At 40.2% G+C, this 21,084-nt stretch overlaps 1 protein-coding gene across 1 annotated transcript in view; it reads left to right on the forward strand.

Moving 5' to 3' along the window:
• Positions 1-3,626: 3,626 nt before the first annotated feature.
• PRRG1 (proline rich and Gla domain 1) overlaps positions 3,627-21,084 on the forward strand; it is a 31,904-nt gene continuing 14,446 nt past the window's right edge. The window contains exons 1-2 of the mRNA XM_082784887.1: positions 3,627-3,699; positions 19,557-19,606. Of these exons, the coding sequence (XP_082641013.1) occupies positions 19,597-19,606 (10 nt within the window). The 5' untranslated portion in view covers positions 3,627-3,699; positions 19,557-19,596. The remainder of the gene's footprint in view (positions 3,700-19,556; positions 19,607-21,084) is intronic.

Here is a 21,084-nt window from a genome sequence, read left to right on the forward strand (position 1 = left end):
TCCATTTCTATGGAAGAGTAGCATCTAAGGAAATGCTCTAGTGCAAGATAAAATTTATCTGTGCAAATATAATATGCAGTGTAAAAAGGAAAACTTTGCGAGTTTGAAACACAGCACCCATAATAAACATGCACCATTCTGGGCAGAAATAACACTTTGTATCTTTTTCCTTTGTTTGTTCCAAGTTCTATATTTAAAAGTATTTTTAAATCTATCATATTACACACATTAAAAAAAAAAAATAAAAAAATCCATAAGACGTTTTATTTATATGTGCAGGCTGTGTCTAAAATTAGGGTATATACTATAATACTGATGAATGTTTCTTTCAAGAAAACAGTATAGTGCCAGTTATCATGCAAGCCACAACTCTGCTTCCTCCTATATTTTTAGGCCTCGTCAACCTTTTTACTGAGATTTTGGACTTCCATCTTCCTTCAGCTGGAATCCTTGTTAGTCCCACTCTTTACCCTGCTTTCAGGCTACAGGGTATATGATAATTGTTGCACTCCAGAAAGGTCTGGCTGGATTCTCACTTTTATACTCTTCAGGATATAGGAGCAGAATTCCTTAGGGTAACCTGAAGTTACAAGCAATCGTGTAATTGCCTATAACAATCTTTTTAAAAACAAATGAGTGTTTACTCGCTGAGATGAACATAAAACTTCAGATATGACATAAAACTTCAAAATTATTTCTATTTCATCATAGAAATTAGGGATAAATTGAGGTTTAAGACCTTTTCATGAAAACATAGAGTCATTCAGCTTAACAAGGAGTTGAGAGCTTTGGGTGGCAAACAGGTTGCTACTGCTGTAGTAAGTACCTGAGTGTTTATATAAAGTGGAACACCTCTAAGAAGTGAGACGCAGCTGTTTACCCACCTCATGAGAAGTAGAAAAGCAGGGATCTTAATTTGTTTTCAATTCCAATGAAAATACTTAAACAGCAAATCTGTTGCCACCACTAATGCATCTCCTTCTGTCAGAAATTCCACCTTGGAAGCAAGATACCTCTCCCAATTTATTATTATACTATATCCTTAAAAATGAAAATTTCTGGAGAGAAAGTCTACGTAACTGTAAGCTTCCCTCATAAGTTCTATTTAAGGACTGTTCTGCTTTTATGCCTCCTCTACTTCCAGTAAGTCTCAATGAGAATTTGTTCTTTTCCAATATAACTGTGACATTTATTTTCCTCCAATCACAGAGTCCTTTTTAACATTTTTATTGCCCTTTTAAGATTTTGGCTCAAAGCCTTCACAAACAAACTATGCAATGTGTCTGGAATCAAGAAAGTACTGCATAATTATTAAGTTAAATATTGTCTCTTATTCCTTATAAAGAATTTTTTGTCTATAGCCTTTTCCGGTTATTTCCCAGTCATCTGCTACTAAATTAAATAGGTATGGTCAAATACTATATAGTTAAGCAACCTTTGGCAAGCATTCATAGATTATTACAGAAGAACTACCTGCCTTCCAAAGAAAGGCAAATGCAAATTTATCACTCTTTGAGACATAACCGACAGTGGTTTGTACCTGCCTCCATTGTCCAGCCAAACTGCAGGGAAATTGTTTAATTCCAGGCATCCACATGGCTTGGGAGTTTCCTTCACTCCTTAAAGGTTACATTAACAATTACCAAAGCTTGCCCATTCCTCATACTAGAGTCTGTGGATCAGATTTCATGTGTCTGTTTGCCTGTGAGAGAGCCACCACCGGGGGAGTCCCTCATTTTGTCTGCTGTGTGCACCAGGCTATTTGGAAGAAAACATACCAATGTCTTGGTTGATGAAAATAATAGAGAATAGGAACTCCTGGAAGTTCTTTTTCATCAGGCATCAAAGCATTAGAATCAGGTGCCAAGACGCTGAAAAATATGTTAAGCTCTAGATTCAGGATGGGACAGCCTTAGCAGCATCAGGATTGAGAGTCAAATCTAAGATCTGTGACCCATCCATATGTACCTCCTGAGCTCCAAATGCTGCAGCAGCCTACACCTATCCCTATGCAAGAGCAGTTGCCTTCCTCCTCATTCTCTCCAACAGCAGCACCAATTTGCCAAACCTTTCCCAGGTTCCAGCCAACTACATGGAAAGGAAATAAAGAGGAAACAAGAAGTGTTGCTGTTCCATACTGCAGTAGGGAAGAGGTGGAGATGAGAAGAGTGGACTGCTTCTGCTGCCATGCAGTCAGAGGGACAGAATGAGCTACCATATATCCTCAGTCTCCCTTACCAGCAGGGACAATTGCCTCTCAAACACCTGTGTTAGGTTGTAGCAGGCAGAAAGAGAAATTCAGCATTTTACATGAAAATTGGTCCTCGTCACCTACAAGAAAATGCAAAAGGCCAGATGCGAGCATTGTGAGGAAGGCATCTTACTCTCACGTCATGTAAGGGAGCCTGCTACTTTGTTTTGTTCACACCACGGAAATTTCAGTTCGTATTATTTTAGTACAAACTTGAGGCCATTTGTCATTCTGAAGAATATTCCACTCCAAGATAGAAAGTGTATCTAAAATTTGCATCTTTCCCATCATTTATTTAGTAAAATATTTTTAAAGTTGCAGCTGAGTCATAATGTGCCCTTTTATTTTTATTGCATTTGAACCTAATTGGTATATGTATATTGAATTACACCACACAGTTTCATTTCTGAAAATAAATAAAACATTAGGTTAGTGAATTATGTGTCTGTAATTCAAAATAGAGGACCTGGTGTTTCATGCCAAAAGGCAAACTCTAAATGGAAAGTGAAGTTATCTATATTGAAAAGTAGTAAAAATCCTATAACTTAAAGTATATCTTTTGTTCTAAAAATACATGTTTTCTCTGAATTCCTTCTTCATAGCACTGGAAATGCCTTTTTAAAACAAAAAAGTATGATCAACATAAGCAAAAATAGCATTTGTCTCACTGTTGCAATCATTATCAGTTTGGAGGAGGGTTGGTTGGTACTGGATTGGATTGTTATTGGTGGAAGGTACTGAAGATGTAGGTCTGATAGACCTGACAGACTCGGCTAGACAATAATTTATATGGGACCTCCTGAGGGCCTTTTGTTGTCAGGGCCTTAGCCAAGTTTCAAAGAGCCTAGGTATTTCGTCTGTCATTGATTCAAAGGAGTTGAATTTCTAGATAATTCTGTAAAAGTACTTTTATTTGAATTCTGATGGTCTCAACTGACATATATGAAAGTGCTGACTTTAAATTAGAAGTCAGGATCCACTGATGAAGCTGAGACATGCCTGAACTATTGCAAACCGTGTCTCATCCATCTTTCCATTACCCACACATCTACGTGGCCAAGCTGTTACCTCATTCCTTTTTCTCCTGATTGCCAGTAATACAAAGTTAAAACGTAAAAAGGAGCGGGACACAGCATCGCAACCCACTATCAACTGAAACTATTAAGCACAAAGGCGGCGGCAACATAAAGCAGGAAAAACACTGTATATTCTGTATATTTCTTTGCCCTCACCCCCTCAGCCCCCTGAGGGCAACATGGCGGCACCCCCGCCCCTAACCCGCTGGGCACCAAGCCCCCGCCGGCCACGCTCTTGGGGGCGGGGCTTCCAATTGACCACGCCCCCTCCCTCCCCGTGGCGCATGCGCCGTGCGGCCGCCGCCGTGCGGCGGGGAGCCGGGGGGCAGCGGCAGCGCTGGGGCGGCGGCGGCTCCGCGCCTGCCTCGGGCGGTGAGTGCGGGGCGGCGGGGAGCGGGCAGGGGAGGGGATGGAAGGGGATGGGATGGGGGAGGGCGAAAGGTAAAGGTAAAGGAGCATGTCTCCTGGGCAGCCTGGGAGGGAGACAGCGTGCAGGCAGCGTGACCTCCCGATCTGCTCTCCGAATGCTGTGCAAACCAGTGTTCATTGCCCTGCTTCGGGTATTGAATTATAAAATCCTCCTGTGTCTGTCTCCATTGCCGCGTCAACACCTCAGCACTTGGTAAATGCACACCCTTCTTCCTTGTCTAGGGCGAGTTTTGTATAGTTACCATCCCGGTGCTCCTGTGTGGAGAAGGTGGGTGAAGCTGCACAGATTGATCCAGGAGCACCCGGGAGCTGCGTGTTTTCATGGCTTCGAGTTCCCCACCGTGGTTTATGTTAAGTGCACAGATTCAAATAAGTTGAATGGCTGGGCTAAGCCTGTGCTGCTTTCACAAGTCAAACACTCCGATTTTGAGAAAGACATCTTTAAAATGCTGTTTAAGCATGGGCACTAACTATGCGCATTTTAAAGTGACTTCTGTCAAGTCCCGAAGGAGCTCTGAGGCCAAAGCAGGGACTGAATATGCTTCAGTACTGTGTTAGCTTATTTTAGGCCATATTGTTGTGAAACGCTTGTGTTTGCCCTGTTGTTTTACAGCAGCTCCTTTCCTTTTTCCTGTTCTTTTCCCACGTGCTGCCCTACGTACCTCTGTGGTCTCCTTCCCTTCTAATAGCATAACTGTTCCATATTCATCTGCTGAGGTGGATCAGAGGATTAATCCTGCTGGGGAGAAAAAGTCTGACTTGCTTTTGACCCCGGATCATATCCCTTACCCAGCAGCTCCTATAAAAAACTGGGCGGGCGAGGGAGCAACAGGACATGCAGTTGGTACCATTCAGTATGAGTACTGGGGGGAAAAAAAAAAAAAAGCCATTTTGCCTATCCACTCCCCTCATCTGTTAATCTCATTAATCTCACTTGTTCTGTATCTTTTGTGTGATTTTGTGTGATTTTCTCCAGCTCCTTATTGGCAAAAAAATATATATATATATATTTTTTGTGTGTGATCCTGTTAAGGTCTTTTGCTTTCAGGTTCTCAGTTCGATTCTGAACTTCTCTGCTGCTTTCCCTTGCCCTTTCATAAACTCCTATCAACTGTGTTTCAAGAGTGCTGTCTTTGTCTGGCTCATGTCACTAGTGTCTATTTATCTTCAGCCTCCAAAAACAGGCTGATTTCCCCCCCGTCTCTCCCCACGTCCCTTGCTTCCTCTCCCCTTCGACATTATAAACAAAAGTACTTGCAGTGCACAGTAGAAAATAATACAGAACTGGTAAGGGAGTGGATTAAATGACCTCATGTCTGTTCTGCTGCCAGCTATTTTTGTTTGAGTTCAGATGTCAGTAACTATTTGACCTCTTGAAATCTAATCTGACAATACCCAGGCTTTTCCTTGTTTACCTTTGTTCTATTTACTGAGTCCCGTTCAGTAAAATGTGAGACTCATTTGTAAAGTCTGAAATAAGCTTATACCATTCTCTTTTTGCCATTAGTTTTGATGGTACTAATTATCAAGTGACTTGTGCTTTTTAACCATGGTTGCTGAATATCATTATTAAAATAGCTACATTTCAAAAGCAAAGCCTATCCGCAAACAGTGTTAAAGAAATTGCATGCTAACCACCTAAAATCACACCCTGTGTTTTGGCTTACTAGTCATGTATTTGTTGAAAGCTGATAGGTACATGTTTCAGGCTGGGGCTCACTTTTAAAGATGTTTTTAAAGATTTTTTTTTTATTTTTACTTTGCGTAAAAGTTACGCACCTTTTCAGAAATACATTTGTAAAAACTGACAAGAAACATTTCTACAACCCATCTCCATTATGTTGGAATTTAGGGCAAAGACTCCTAAAACAATACAGTGGCAAATGAAATGTTGCCTGTTCCCAAACTAAGGGTGCCTCCTTGTGTAATTTTTTTTCTGAGTAGACATCCTAGAGGCTTGAGATCACTCAAATCTTATTCATTGCACTGTGCTGTGTACCTGCTCAGTGGAGGGTTTCTTTTAAAGCATTTGAACCCACCTTCTCACGTTGCTTCTGAAACAACTTGAAAGTTGGCATCTCATGTTTTATGATTATCCACTCAACATACTTCTGTTTTTTCAGCATAGCGGTCAGTCTGCTCCAATAAGATTACTCCAACAGTGGTCAGGTTAAGTAATACTAAAACACGGAGGGAAGACATGTGAAAGGTAATATTGGAATAGGTTAGCATAGTTCGTTTTCTTGCCTGAAACTGCAGAACTTCTGTTTTTTCACAGAACTGTAGATTATATGAGATGTTTTTTGTTTACAGCAAGACATTATCTGCTATTGTTGTAATTCTGGATATTCCTGTTCCTTTGAGCTCTTTGTTTCCCTATAGTGTCATAATAAATTCCATGAATCAATTTCAAGGATCAGTTTACACCAATTCTTCCTTAAATCCCTGTCTCTAAATTAACTGCCTAGTGTGTAATATCTGTTACGATTAGCCATATTTCTAAGTGTTTACTACTCAACATGGAAGAATTATTCCTTTTGGGCTCAAAAAGCATGAATTTGTTAGCTCAATGGGTTTTTTGTTAGGTGGTTTATAGGAATGCTGCCAGACAGGGACATTCATCAGACGTGAACTTCTGCACCTGCCTGTGCCTTCAAGTTTATCGGTGTGCTATTTACTGACCTTGTGTGTATTTTTCAGCTCTTATTTGTAGAGTCTTACTCTCCAAGATATTTGCTAAAGCTGGGAGTGGAGAAGCACCTTCCTGGTTGTTTTTTTTCCCTTGTCTCCCTTCTCACTGCTGAGGGAAAGAGGTCTCAGCAGCAGTATCATTAGCAAACTCTTGCCCATCTTCCTACAGATTTGTCCTGTGGCAGCTGAAATTAGCACAGCCCTTGACATTTTCTTTCAGTACGGCTGAGCAGTCTGAGTATCAGCAGTGAAACGGACTCGCTGTGCTATATTCTGTTTGCTGCTGCTGCTTATCAGGGCTGTGGGCAGCAGCAACATAAAGGCATGGCTTAGGCTGGAGAACCGAGTGTGTGGCTTTGTAAGCGGCTTAACAGATCTGAGCGTGTCCTGCTGCTTGAAGACAAGAGTTCTTGCTTTTTCCTTCCATCCCTGTGAGGTTTTGCGTTTTGACCACCTCCCCAGTAGGAGTCCCAGTAGTGTGCAGTCAGCTGGACCAGGGAGCTGATTTGCTTTAAAACAGAAAGTCAAAGTGACTTGTGGGCTCACACACACACAGAAGGATTTCCACTGGGCTAGCTCTGGCCAGCTGGCCACAGGGCCACCAGCCAAACCCCGTGGTGTTGGCTCGAGGGAGGGAGCAGGCTGTTGTGGGGGGGACCACCTGCCTGGACAGCAGCTTCAGCTGGGATTGATGTATGTGGACTCTTAGCAAAGCATCGGTGTTTCAGTAACTTTCTCTGCTGACATCCTGAGAGAGCAGCAGCAAGCTGCACAGAGGGGAAGGCACAAGGAGGATCTTTAAGAGGGGCAAGGACCTGGTGAATAGGTCTGGGGGAGCAAAGTCCAAGTGAGGAGCAAGGTGAACACACTCATCCTTAATGGAAAAGCCCCTTATGCCAAGCTATAAAGACATGACCAGCTACAAGCTTGCCACATCTGTGTTGTCTTGGATAAAATGAAGTGTCAAAGCAATTTCGCTATGGCTGGTCTTCAGGAACTCTTGGCAAAGGTTTGAGATTTCTGGGCAGGTGAAATGATCTGCACAGAAATACAAAAAGTGGAGATGCAGCTGCTGGTGGGCAGAAAGCCTATGAATGTTCTCCAATGGCTCCTGCAGTGTATTTCTTATGTAAATGTACACAACAGAATTAACCAAATTTAAAAAATAAATATCAGTGATCTATTTGTGTGCATTAGAAGACTCCTCTCCCACATTCTCTAGGTGCTGGGGTACAGCTTGTAGAGGTGGGCAGAGCATCTCCCACTGCCACCTTTTAAATCTTTCAGGAACAAATGTTAGATGTGTAGATGCTGGTAGGGGACCTTTCTGTTGCAATAAAGTTTTCAACAATTAACTATTGTAACTCTGTGTGTTCTCAGCATAACTAAATTAAATCATATCTTCAAATATGCTTAATTTTGCACATTAATTTGGCATGTCAGTGTTTAAGTGACTTCAACATTTTTCTTGCCCTAAATCTTTTAAAACTGATTTTTAAAGCCAAAATCGTTCAGAATTGGTTTTGTTCTGTACTTTTGCATGCTTCCTACTCATAAGCAGAATGTGTAATGTACTGAATCACTTTCTAAGAAGTAGGAAATTATCAATAGATTTATTGTTCTAGTTCTGGGAGGTGCTCTAGTGTTTCCACGGTGCTGGAAAATATCAGAAATACTTTGTGTGTATGCTGTGTTACTGGTGGTTTTGTGACTACTGGAACTCATGTGGCTTTTTTTTCTATGGATTTATGCCATGTGGTTGATCGATGATAGGCTGTGATTTAAAGCTTTACTGTGGTGTTTATTTCGATGGTAACTTCAAGTCTTTTCTTGAGTTACGATGTTCAAAATGATTCCATCCTCTAGGCTGGTTTGCTTTTCTGGGGAAAACTTTTGTGAATACAGCTGAACTTTTCTACTGTTCTGTATTAGGTGATTGAAAAGGACCAATGGGCTAGAGGACATGAGGAAACCCCAGGTAGACACACAGCCCTCTTGCTAAAGGAAAGCAATATAAAAATAGGAAAACTGTGTTCACACCCTTTGAAAAGAAATACTGTTGAAGTATTCCACTTTTGCATTTCTAGCAATTTTTACAGAATTGCAAGTGTTTAAAATGAAAAGTGGTACTTGATTTCAGTCTTTCTAAACCAAATTTAATTTATTATTGAGACTTGAAGGTAACTTGAGGAATGCAAAACTAGTTAACCTATAGGTTGGCTTCAGTGGTAAATGCAGTTTAGGACATGATATTTCTTTTCTGCAGCAGCCTTTGAGTGCAAAGGTATAGAGGAGGGGAGAGGGAGATGGGTGGAAGAGTTGTGAAGCTGCAGCACAGGGCACAGAACTGCATTACCCCCCCCAGTCCTATTAGAGGGGTTGAAGGGGTGGGAGTTATGGGAGAGGAAGTAGTGGTATTAAAATATATATGTGTGTATGTGTAGTGTGGCTTTCTATGTGCTCTTTATGTAATTCCCTAATGGGACGCAAAAATTCATAAAAATTAGTAAAGTAGTTGTGCCTCATTATCTTCTTTTTAGTTACCATATAATTGATAAGATGAAATATCCATTTAGAGCTTTCATATAACTCTTCTGGCACTTCTGTGCAATTTGATTTTTGGTTGACTGGAAAATCCCATTAAAACGTGCTCTGAAATGCGGTCATATGTGCCTTGCTGCAGGGGAAAACAGGCAGGGTGGAAACTTGTATTCAAACATGCTGATGGTGCATAAATATTTGGAAGAGAAGGCTTTGTTTGCACATTTCTCTGTAAAGTGCTGCACTAAGCTAGAGAAATTACTTTGTATTGCTTCTGGATAATTTTTCTAAATTAAATGAGGTGTAAGACATTGGCCTACCAAGTGCTAAACGGAATTTACTTACAGAGCAGAATATCCACCTCACCTTTTCCTCACTGCAGAAAAGCAAAATAAACTTTACGAAGTAGCAGGCTTAGATTTATTATGAAATCATTGTGTGCGCAGCAAAGATGCATGAATTTATCCAGGCATTTTTTGGCTACAAAAATGCACATTCTGATCTCCCTCTCCCTCCCTCCTTTCCTATCTTCCCCCCTTTTACTTCAAAATACCAGGAATTTAGAGGGAAATAAAGTAGCTATTGCTCCTTTCCCTTCACAGCATTGTAACAATTTCAAGAAAAGGTTTGGGGAGTCGAGGATAATATTTTTCAAATGTACAGAATCATCAGGTCCTTTTTTTTTCCTCCATCTGCAAAAATAAGGCTTGAATATTGGATACAGACTGATACAGTTGGAGGCCGAATTTTGTACAGCCAGCCTGCGTTATTGGAAAATCTGGAAAGATATTATTTGTGACATTTGGGTCATGGTTTTGCTTTTTAAGATGTGTTGGAGAAAAAATATAAGAATTTCCAAGTAGGAAAAAAAAGTACATATTTATTTAGCCATGGTCATTTGACCTTTTCTGAATGGCCAAGCACCATATGTGCAATGAAATTACAGTCTTGTGAACAGGCTCTGCCCAGGTGCTGTTGCTTGACCCTTCTCTGATTTTTGTATCCCAAATAAAATGTGGCTTTCCTTCATATCCCACAGGTGGGCAATACCAGACAAATACCAAGTGACGCCTCGCCAGATCTTTGCTCTTTACAACAACCCTGATGTATCCTGCAGTGCTAGCAGCTTTATTATTGGCCGTGAAAAATATGTTTAAATGTCACTTGCGGGGGGAAGGAGAAGAAAGTATTTTGCCTTTCCTGGAGAGGCACAATCTGAAGTAAACATAGTAATTTTTTCGCCTCTCCTCTCTGACCTATAAATGCTTTGAAAAGGCTTTATAAAACCAGCAGGGTTATAATGTACTTTCTGCTTACCCTGAATGTGTCAATTTGGCAGGGAGTGGTGGGATCCAGAGTCTGGGAAAACTGTAGATAGTGGAGGGCAGGAACCGCTGAAGAGACCACTTGCCACTTATCAGCTTGATTTTTATGTGCAGGTATTTACTTCCCTGGTCCTAACCCAGCCATAAACCATTTTGGAGAGGAATGGAGCAGAGTTACTCATTCCTTGCTGGGCACCAGATCACTTCCCTTCTTTTATAGCCAGATAGTTACCAGTAGAAGTATATATGGTGCCTCTGAAGATGTAATAATACCTGCTTTCTTTGAAAAACCTTTTAATATCTGAAGGCTGGCTGGCTCCTGAACCTTAGGAAAGGGTTGAAACACTTGGAAGCTGTCTGGCCATAAACTACGTAAGATCCTAAACTAGGTATTAATAACTTGGAGCTTGCTGGAAGCTAAATGCTTAGCTGTTTTAGCATCCTTTTTAGGAACTGGATCAACCCAAACATCAGCCTGGCGTTGTGTGTTGTGCCAGGAGCTGTGGGTGAGATGCCACGGGAGGTGTCTTACAGCAGAGCATGGGCAGAGCGATCCTTCTCTTGGTGTTTTGTTGGACTATCAGTTGATGAGGATCTTCCTGGGTTGGAGCATACAGCTGGAGATTGTGTGTTGCAGAAGTTGCCAAATCTATACGCCATTTGTTCATTTTTACTTTTTTTTTTTTTTTTAAGCCATTTCAATGTTTGTCCTCAACACTGTCTTGCAGCAGCAAGTCTCCTAGCTTAGGTACTGTGTGAAAATTAAGGTCGTACTTATTTATATCCACATCATCTCAGGTCAGTGGCTGCCCTCTTGCTTCTCCTATCATGAGAAATAATGGATAGCTGTAATGTAATTACCTGCTCTAGTATGGTCACAAGTGTATAGCCAAAAGACTGATTTGCCCTGACAGACTGTCTGTGTTCTGATTAGATCACCCAAAATGTCTGCCTGCTTTAAAGTGAGTGGTTTGTCATACAGAGATTATTCAAACACAAAGGAGTTTTTCCTTTTTTTTTCCACTTTTTTTTTTTTTTTTAAAGCAGCATGTTGTTTTTAATCTGCTCACATCCCAGTTTCTGACTAGAGTTGGGAGCTTTTGACTCCTATCCCTCGGTTTGTTATCTGTAAAGCAGCAGTAGATGGTTTGAACTGCAAAATGGAGGTTGGCTTGTTTGTAATTTACAAAACGTGCAAATGTTTCATTTGCATGAAATCAGGAGCACAGAACAGGAGAGGAAAGTAAAATGAGAGCACGTTCAAAGCTGCTTCTAGTTTAGGAAGGTAATGGGTGAAAACACTCTAAATGAAGCAGTCTGCAGCAATTCTGATATAGGTCGTGTGGTTCTTTTCATGAAAGGAGCTAGCAGCTGCCACTTTAATAGTGTAGAATAAGAATTTATCAATGCATTATTTAAAACTTCAGCTGCCTGTAAATGAAAGGCAGAAGGATCATAATGGAGTTCCCCTGGCTTATTATAAATTGACTGTGTGTGCTTCATTATTATTCTAGAAGCTGTTAACAGATATTGGAGAGAAAGTTACTGAAAGTGCTTATAATGGTCATAAACCAGATTTTAACTTTGTTGTCTGTAATAGTAGGTTTCCACTACATGTGGGGGATGCTTTTTGTCTGCAGTTTTTCAAGGGTGTGGGAGGTGGCTAGGTTATCTCCCTGCTTACCAGGATTAGCTGTGTCTTTTTTTTCTTCTTCCCCTCTGGTCTTTCTGAGCAAGCACTGGCATTTCGGATTTTTAATTCTTCGATTGGGCCCTGTGGTGTCCTGTGTATTTGCAATGCTGTTTGTTTTTTTTCTTGTAATTAGTTTTAAGTATGTTCAACACATCACTTCAGCTGAATTTGAATAGAGTTTAATGGGTTAACAAGGTTGAATTCTTAGAGCCAGAGCATTGTTTAATTTCCACAGGGAGCATACAGCTTTTGAAGATAAGCGCATAGATGGCTTAAGAAATCTGTTGTACTGTGTTGAGGGATTTTTGTTCTTTTCTTATTTTTTGTTTCCTTTTTTTTTTTTCTGGAGTTTTTAATGTTTTGCCTTTTTGTTGTTGTTGTCATTTTGCTTGTTGGTGTGTGTTTGCTTTTTGTTTTTTCTTTTCCCCTCCATCTGTAGATAAGCCTGACGTTTTTGGGTGATGTCCTAAAAATGGTGGGTTCTGTCTGGGAGGTGTTACTCATAACTAACACCCCAGCGATTGTTTTCTTTCTTGAAGGAGAGTCTTGTGTTACCTCTATTTTTGACTACTTGTTTGTCAAAGTGATTCTGTAGAAGCGCCATGGGAAGTTCTGCCAGACGTTCACTGCTGTCCCGTAACGACCTTTAATTCTTTGCTGATGAATGGTTTATCCAGAGCTTCCTTCCTCAAAGCTTCTTAACTTCTTTGAGTGTAGTCACACGTTACATACACACTGGACATATCTGCAGGAGCGTTTTGGTTCAGATTAGGAGTGTGCTATGGAAGCAAAACTCCCAATTGTCGCCACTTTCCGTGCTTTGGTTTCTCATTGCAGAATCATTTCAAAGCAATCAAACTGAATTACTGTTGGATGAAAGTAAACCCGAAGATGTGCTCTGAGAGCATACCTAATGCAGCCCAACAACCGCACAGTATTCAGCCCAAGGAATCAAGCAGGAGCTACTGCAAAGGAAAATCTTTACCTTTCATATTGTGTTAATATTGGGTCCTCATCACCAACTGTTTTGTCTTTCAGACTTGCCCCTATTGCTCTGCAATCCTTGCATGAGTGTAGGCACTGATAGAGACAAATATAGGGTACGTATAGGTTATTATCCATGTTGCAGATAAGAGTCCATCTATTCAAGTTTTAAATTAGGATAGATAGTATCGAAGTAGCTGACAACTTGAGTTTGATTTGGAAGCCATTATTGAAACAGCAATTAGGTCGTGGAGCACCAGAACTATGATGAAGCTGTTTCCCTGTCTGTCACCTTTTGCACTTTTCTATTTCAACAATATGAGTTCTCTTCCATTCTCTAATGTGTATTTTTGTGACCTGTTTTGTGACTGTTACCCAAAGCGCAGTATTCTCGGAGACCTCCCATGTGCTGGTGTGCTATTTACCTATTTTCATCTCTCCAACTTTTTGGACTTGGCAGCTTGCAAAGGTCTGTTCGGTGTGGGGCTGTAAGCTTACTGCCTGCCTACCTCGTGCTGGTGAAAATGGGTCATGATTTGCAGTCGTTGAAGGCACTACATGTATACCTCTTGAAGGGCTTCTAGAAATGGTAAACCCAGACTTATACTTCACTGAGAATATTAGTGGCTTTTCTCTGTTCTTCTTGGTCATCAGTATTCAAGGAAAACTTGTGGGAGCACAGAAGTAGAAATCTCAGTGTCAGATTTGGTTAAAAGGTATTGGGGAAGCAGAAGTTGGAATGGTTAGGTAACACATTATCACTGGTTTTTATTCCATACAAAGTCAGGATAAAAATACATCATACTGTGACGGCTATATTTAATCATGCACCATTCCCACTTTAAAAAAAAAAAAAAGAGAGAGAGAGAAATCAATTATTGCAATGTCAACGTTTAAGTGGGTTATCAAATTAAATACTCCAAATTTGTATTCCCAAAGCAGGGTGGTAATGTCTAACCTAAAGCAACGTTTTTCAATGGCAGCTTCCAGAAAATTAAAGTGTCTGAGCTGCTGCTATGTAGGCTGATGAGAAAGGCATGGGCTCTTGAGCATTTGTGCAGTTTTGGTTTCAATACTGCTGGTTTCGTAAGCATTCAGTTATTTCTCCTAAGAACTGCCCAGATGGTCCCTGTGCAATTCAAAACAATGAAACTAACCAAAGTTCTCCCTCGCCAAAGGGAGAGTGGTGTTACTTCTCTACACAAATGTCCTGCTTGCCAAAATATGTGTACTGGGAAATTGTTCCTGTCTGATTTTGAAGGGCAGGGGAAGGAATAGATGTCTTAACTTAGAGTAATTCCCTCTTTGAACTGGGGGAGCCTGTGAGTAACCAGAGAACAGGCAGCCAGAGCACTATCACAGCTTTAAAGTGACAAAAAATACTGAGCAGAGAATGGGTAATGAAGCTGAGGCAGAAACTTGGACTTCAGCCTCAGCCATCTGAAGCGTTGCCCAGCTGCAGTCATGAGCAGCCCTCTCTCTGTCAAATGCTGCTCTGTGTGAAGAGTTGTACTTGTCGCACTAGTTCTGTGAGCGATGATTTATTCTATTGATTTTAAGACATAATGGCAGTCTGCTAACTACAAGCGTCTCTTAGTGATTTAGTCTGTGGTTTCGATCCCTGTGTAATGAAAATTAATGTGCTATAATGCTTTGATTGGATAGCATCTATAAAGCTGAAGGGCTTTTTTTCCAGTTCTGTTTCACTCCTACCCTTGTTCTTTGTAGTCTCGGGTGGGGTGAATCTTGTACGTTTGGTAGTAGTTTCCAATGGGTTTTGTCCCTCTTTACTTCCAGCCTGATTCCATGGCAAACCTTGCTGCTCCCATGTACTTAAACTGTGGACTTCCTGCTCAGAGAAAAAGCAATATATTTCTACGGTGTTTGAATCCATATAAATCCTTGTGTTCACTTTTCCTTGAAAAAAAAAAAAGGTCTTCTAAAAAGACTATAATGAGTAAAACTGTAGTCTTCGGTAATGCTTTTTTTCCAAGGATGTAAAAGCCAAACATGGTGGAACTGGGATTTTTAGGTAAGCACATCCCACGTTTTGAATACATGGTAGTTCGAAACTTACTGTCTGTCTTCCTGTGTAATTATTTACTGTTTTCGTTTATTCTTCTAAACAGACCTCCCACAGGAGTATTTTACTTGTTTCATTGCACACGATTTAGGGCTGGGGACTAGAAAAGCATTGTTTATGTTTGGACTGAACATCTGATGTTTTACTTAGCAGTGTCCCTTGAATGATTTGCTTTCATAAAATGCTCCAGAAGATCCTAAATATTTATAGTATGAAAAATTTTATAGCTCTGCGTGGCATCTGGTTGTAAACTGTATCCCAGTAGTCTCATTAATTGTACAGGTTACAAAACTAGGCTTAACAACTGTATTCCCTGCTAGGGTTGTATTGCAGAATGGAGAAAAATAAATAAATAGAAATCCACATCCCTACCTGGGTACTGGAGTGCACGTTTCTCCCCTGTTGGGAGAAAAGCCTGCTGGTCTTAAGTGTTGGAAGTCCCTGTTAACGCAGCAAGTGAGAAATGGAGTGAGGCGAGATATTGCTGCTGCTTTACGTTATCCCTGAAGGATCCTTTCCTTCAGGACGTGCTTTGCTCTTGATGTTGTTTTTCTCTGGAATACGTGACAGACAGTGAGCAAGAATAGCAAAGGCAAATTAGACTTGTGCCCTCTGTCAGATCCTCTGCCCTTTAATGTTATGTGGTGCATATAAGTTTCAGTCTAACTTGTGGGCAGGAAATGTAGCCAGGAGAAGAGTACCTGCTAGCAGAATGTGGTTATTTTAATAAATGCAACAAAATCTTGCAGAAATATTATCTTGGGCCAACAACTTTTGTTGTTGAAATTAGTTACCCAAATTTATGGGATATGCTGCATTGATAGAATATGACAGCCAGCTTGGGAAAAGTTTATAAAAATATTCTGATTCGTGCTCATACATAGTGTGTGCAAAGCGTGAACACTACAGGATTGAGGAAAAATACTTAGGTTAGTTATGGAAAAAAATGTCAACTTAGTTTGTTGCTTCAGTGTTAGCATCATAAACTGTCATGCAGAATGCTTCTCAGTGAGATGCAACAGCCCTTTGGTGATGAGCACAGTAGTGTAGTGCTGGTAAATAGCACAGGCTTCGATACATCTCCTTTGCTGTCTCATATGGGCTGTATACCTCATTTTATTTCCCATTGAGTCTTTATATTTTCTATCAGAGGTGGGTGATTCGTCGTTTTTTTGTTTTGTTTTGTATTTTTTACCATTATACTGATGGTCAAACATGTGCTCAGAAAGGATCCCCTGTTGAACAGTCGCTGGTCAGATATGTCAGCTTGCTGCTGAACTTAATGCTCAGCTGTAGCACTACCCATGCCGTCTACTGTATGACTGACTCTTGGATGAAGAGTGTTTCCTGAAATAACAAGCATTAGTGTCACTAGTAAGATATTATCTGTGGCTACTTTGTTCTTGCATTGGTGTGTGTCTGTGTATATATAAATATATATAGAAAACATTGCTCTGACACCATAGGACCATCCTAGCCTTCAGTGAGGCTCTTGAAGACTAAAAAGCAGGAAACTAAATTTAAGAAGATGTCTGGAGGAGCAAGTGAGTCAATAGCAGGTCAAGATGTTCCTGTAGTGTTGCCAACCCTCTTCAGTTTTATTAGCTGGTTTATGAAGGGGAAAAAAAAAAAAAAAAAAAGAAAAAGATTAATGTACTTGTCTGCATTCAAACCCTTTTTCCAAACAATCTTTGAAGTATTTAGTCAATTTGAACCAAAACTGTTGGGGATAGAGGACTGAAATATTAATAATCTCTTTCCCTTTGGGGGAAGGGATGATGAAGTAGAGGGCAAAGACCCAAGAAGTTCTTCTGCAGTGGGAAAATCTGTTGGGTGAGCTGAAGTTTTCTGTCCTGCCTGTGTAGCAGCAGGGCAATCAGTGCCTGGGTCCCAAATCAGCCTCTTGCCCAGCAGGTGATGGGATGGAGGAAACTGACTGTGAGTTGTGGGAGCTGAGGGAGAGCAGGAGGCTGGGAAACGAAGAGGTTTGGACAGATACAGAGAGGGGCGAGGGAAGGCAGGGGAGCATAAAAAAGAATGATGCACATTTGGAGGAAAATTGATATAATTAGTTTGAGGGATCTCTAAATACTGTAATTGCCGTATAAATCTAATGTAGACTGCTGAAGGGAAGCTTTTGCACCACGGTGACTGGAAAGATGGATGTGATGTCTCCTGGAGAAGGGTGCACTGCTTCCTTCTGTAATGAAAGAAGGGTGAGAAGAGCTGTAACTTTTGTGTTTTGCTGCCAACTGAGCAAAGCTTCGTTTTATCACTAGTTCATAATATACTAGCATCAATTTCCAATGAAGAAAAAAGGTATTTTTTTCTCTTTTACACGCTTCCCATAGTTTTGCAATCTCTGTATGTCAGTAGTCTGATTTTCATTCCCAAATATTCCGATGTACTAAGCTCCTTATGTACATGATGCACATAAATGCAAAGGCAGCACTGCACACCTAGACAGTATAAGACTCAGCTCCTGGTGGAAAACTTCCCTTAGCAGGGAAGAGGGACACCAGGGCCCACATTTTCACCAAACCTCCCTGTAGGCAGAGCCATCTGGTTGTGACTCAGTGCGTGTGGATAGGGAGGTATCTTCTGTATTTTCTTAAGGGCTAATGTTGAAATCCACCCTCAAATTATTTGTGATAAGGCTGAAATGTTAAAGACTAACCAAAATTTAATAAAATAAAAAGAAGTTCCTGTTAGAGGGAAGAAGCTTGGCAAGATTCACTTCACGTTCTGCGTTACAGCTGCTGAGCTGAGGGTGGGTGGTGGTCTTGCTCATGGGTCTTGCTCCTCTATTGCTCTTAATGCTGTTTGAGGAGCTGTTGCAAGGAAGCTGCCTGAAACTGGAGGATAATAAATGGGGAAAGTAACTCACGCTGTTTCAGACAAAACAAACAGTTACCAGTAAACAGATTTTTTGTGACCTGTTTATTACTAAAAGTTTGGCAATTTCTTCAACCCAAATATTTGGGTGGTAAAGATGGGACTAACCAGAAAGCTGTGCTAATCTCAGTTTTATTGAACAAGCAAGCGTCAAAGATGTGTTTGTCTTTGAATGAAACAGTCTGCTGAGAAAAAGTAAGGCTAATGGAGGAGACTATATATGTCCTGAAAAAAATTGTAAGCCCTCTGCTTCTGTTACCCTACCATACTTAGTAATGATATACTAAACATGGTGGTGAGACTTCAGTGCTTTAATCTTCACTATTTATTTGCATTTATTTACCTTCACAGGGACTTGATGAGCTTGCTTTAAAATCAGTCTACTCCTCTGTCCCACATTTCCTATGGTCCCAGTCCTACAGTTCTGTTAGCAGACTGGGATGTTTTTGTTGAGCTCCATTCACTTCAGCAGCATTTCTCACAAGTATTGCAGCCTTCTCTTGCTAGACAAATTAGTGTTGGCAGGGCTGTGCTGGAAGCCTTAACTTTCCCTCTTTATTACAGCAGCTACAGCCAACATTTGTACACTATTAACACTTTTTTATGGAGATGTTTGTCTATGAGGTTTTGGTTTTAAGGAGATTGTGGGCAGGAGTATGGGATGATATGTTGATGTGTAACTTGGTCTCTGAAGTAGAACTAATGCTAATCTTTAGGAGTTGGTAATGTATTAGTAAAAAACCTTTAACCTTTAACTTTAATGTGGTGTTCTACCAGCCTGGTTAGACAGCTGCACCTTTCCAGTCCTTTGCTGAAAGCTTTCATTTTCATAACTTTTCTCATACTAATGAAGACTCCAGGAAACTGAAAACAGTCTGTCAGCTAGCTATTGCAGCCTTCAGGTGTGGCTCCTGTTGGCTCTCTGCCTGGTGGGTACAAAGAGCTTCAGGCCTTTTCTTGCCTGAGTGCATCTTTTGTCTGTTCTTCTTCCAAGATGAGGTATAATGTACATGTAAGTTCTTGTAGGCCAGGCTGGGATCCTTACATGTATGGCAAGATCCTTTGCCAAATTGCAGGTCTTGTGCTACCCTCGAACTTAATGCAGGCATCCCGTTTTAATCACTAGCCTCTGAATTTGCATGTGTTCATTCTGATCTCAAAAATCTGATCCATAGACTGGAGGTAATGAGCTGACATGATGTTCTCTGCAGAGTGAATTTGCATCTTAGATAAGATACAAGTAGTTTAACCTTTTAAGTTGATTTGGGTAAAACAGAGGTTGCAGATTATTTTAAAATTATATATACATATTTCAGACAAGTATCTTTGTCTATTCTAAATATGAAATGCTTTGAAAAAGGTTGAAGCATTCACCCTTTCTCAAGAGCCATCATTTGTTGGATAGTACTCTTATACTACCAAGGCTAATATGTATGCAGGAGTGATACAACTCAAAATGGGATAAATCTTTACCACAGGGTTTCCAGTGCTATGATGCATTTCTCTCAATTCCCATATATTATTATAAACTTTTCCCAGTACATCATGATTCACAAACTCAACAGGATGTTTCCTCTTTCGTTTTCAGATTTGATATTTGCAAGTTTTGTGCCTTGACAGTAATCATCATGGATAGTGGTAAGTTTAACTTTGATATGAATGTGTACTCTTTACTTTTGCTTGTGAAGCTTTGAAGCCTTCCCCATGAAGCACTCCCCCTGAATTTTCCTCCACTCAAAATCCAAATCAATTTGCACAAAAATTGTTCTGTGCTATTGAACTGATTTTGGTATTACATATGATAGAGCTGTTTGTCCAAACTAAACTGAATTGGAATTGTACTACTGTTCTGACATATATATGTGGACCATAATAATGAGTATCACAAACTCATTCGTGGACTTTTGAAACCTGGCTGCAGAGCAGAGACTGCAGAGCTGATTTTCCAGCCTTGCATCCTAAGCTTGTTTCAATAACTAGGTTCTCACAGCAGAAGCTTTCTAAGTAGATGATCAAAATGTTTTTTCTTTGCTCTCCCTTGTGCAAACCAAATAGTTTTAAGATCACCTACAGAAAGACTCACATTTATCAGTAGCTGCAGCTTTTTATTTAAAGTGCTTACTTCTAGTATTTGCTAGAGGTTTTAATCTGCTTGGGTGTTGGTAAAGAGTCAGAAAAGAGGAGTGTCAACAGCAGCCTCAATAGAGCTGGCTTTGGTGTCCACAATGCCCTTGGCTTTGCTTCTGCAGCATTTCTGTGTATCAGGATACTTTTCCCACACTGCAGCTCCCTATTTCTCTGTCGCTACAGACCTGAAGCCAATTTTCTTTGTGATAGCTTCAGCTGGCAGGCTGAGACATGTTTATCCTCACTCATGCCCTTGCCTGACTCTTCTTGATTCTGGTTGACCTTCACCTTGCTAGAATATCTATTTGCTGTGTGAATAGAAAACCACAGGTTTTCCTGAGAACTTAAAATAAATTGATCAGACTACATTACTCTCTCCAAAAATGATGTCAAATGAAGACTTTGGAAAGGTTTTTTTTTGTAGCTTTCTGATACATAAGAGCTTGCTAAAAAACAAGTATTAGTTACACACAGCACTGAGTGCAAGCATGTTTGAGAAATAAATGTATTCCAATGCATTATATTTGGTAGTTGTATACCTTCATCTATATTCTATAAAAATATGAGGAGGAAGAAGAGATTTTAGATTGTTTCTGTGTCTATCTTAATACCAAAATCATTATTTTGATTTTTTTCCTTTATCTGAATTTGTAAGCTAATCTCCTTGACAAAGTGAAAAAGTAAGTTTAATTGTACTTCTTTTATTCTTGCCACTCCATTCTTCCCTAATCATTTTCAGCTTTGTAGTAACAGCTGCAGTGAATTCAGCTATGTTATAGCTTGGTTAGGTGGACAATCCAACCCAAAAAGTGTTTTGTTTTGTTTTTTACACCCTCCTCTGTAATTATAACAGAATGTCTCCATGATGACAGTCATAGAATACTAACAAGTCAACATGATCTCTGCAATATGGTGCCATTATCTCTCTTCATAGGATTCATCAGGCAATGAATGATTCTTATTAAATCACTGCATTTTAATCAGTATCT

Source organism: Aythya marila (assembly GCF_965140915.1).
Source record: "Aythya marila genome assembly, chromosome: 1".
Taxonomy (NCBI): Eukaryota; Metazoa; Chordata; class Aves; order Anseriformes; family Anatidae; genus Aythya; species Aythya marila.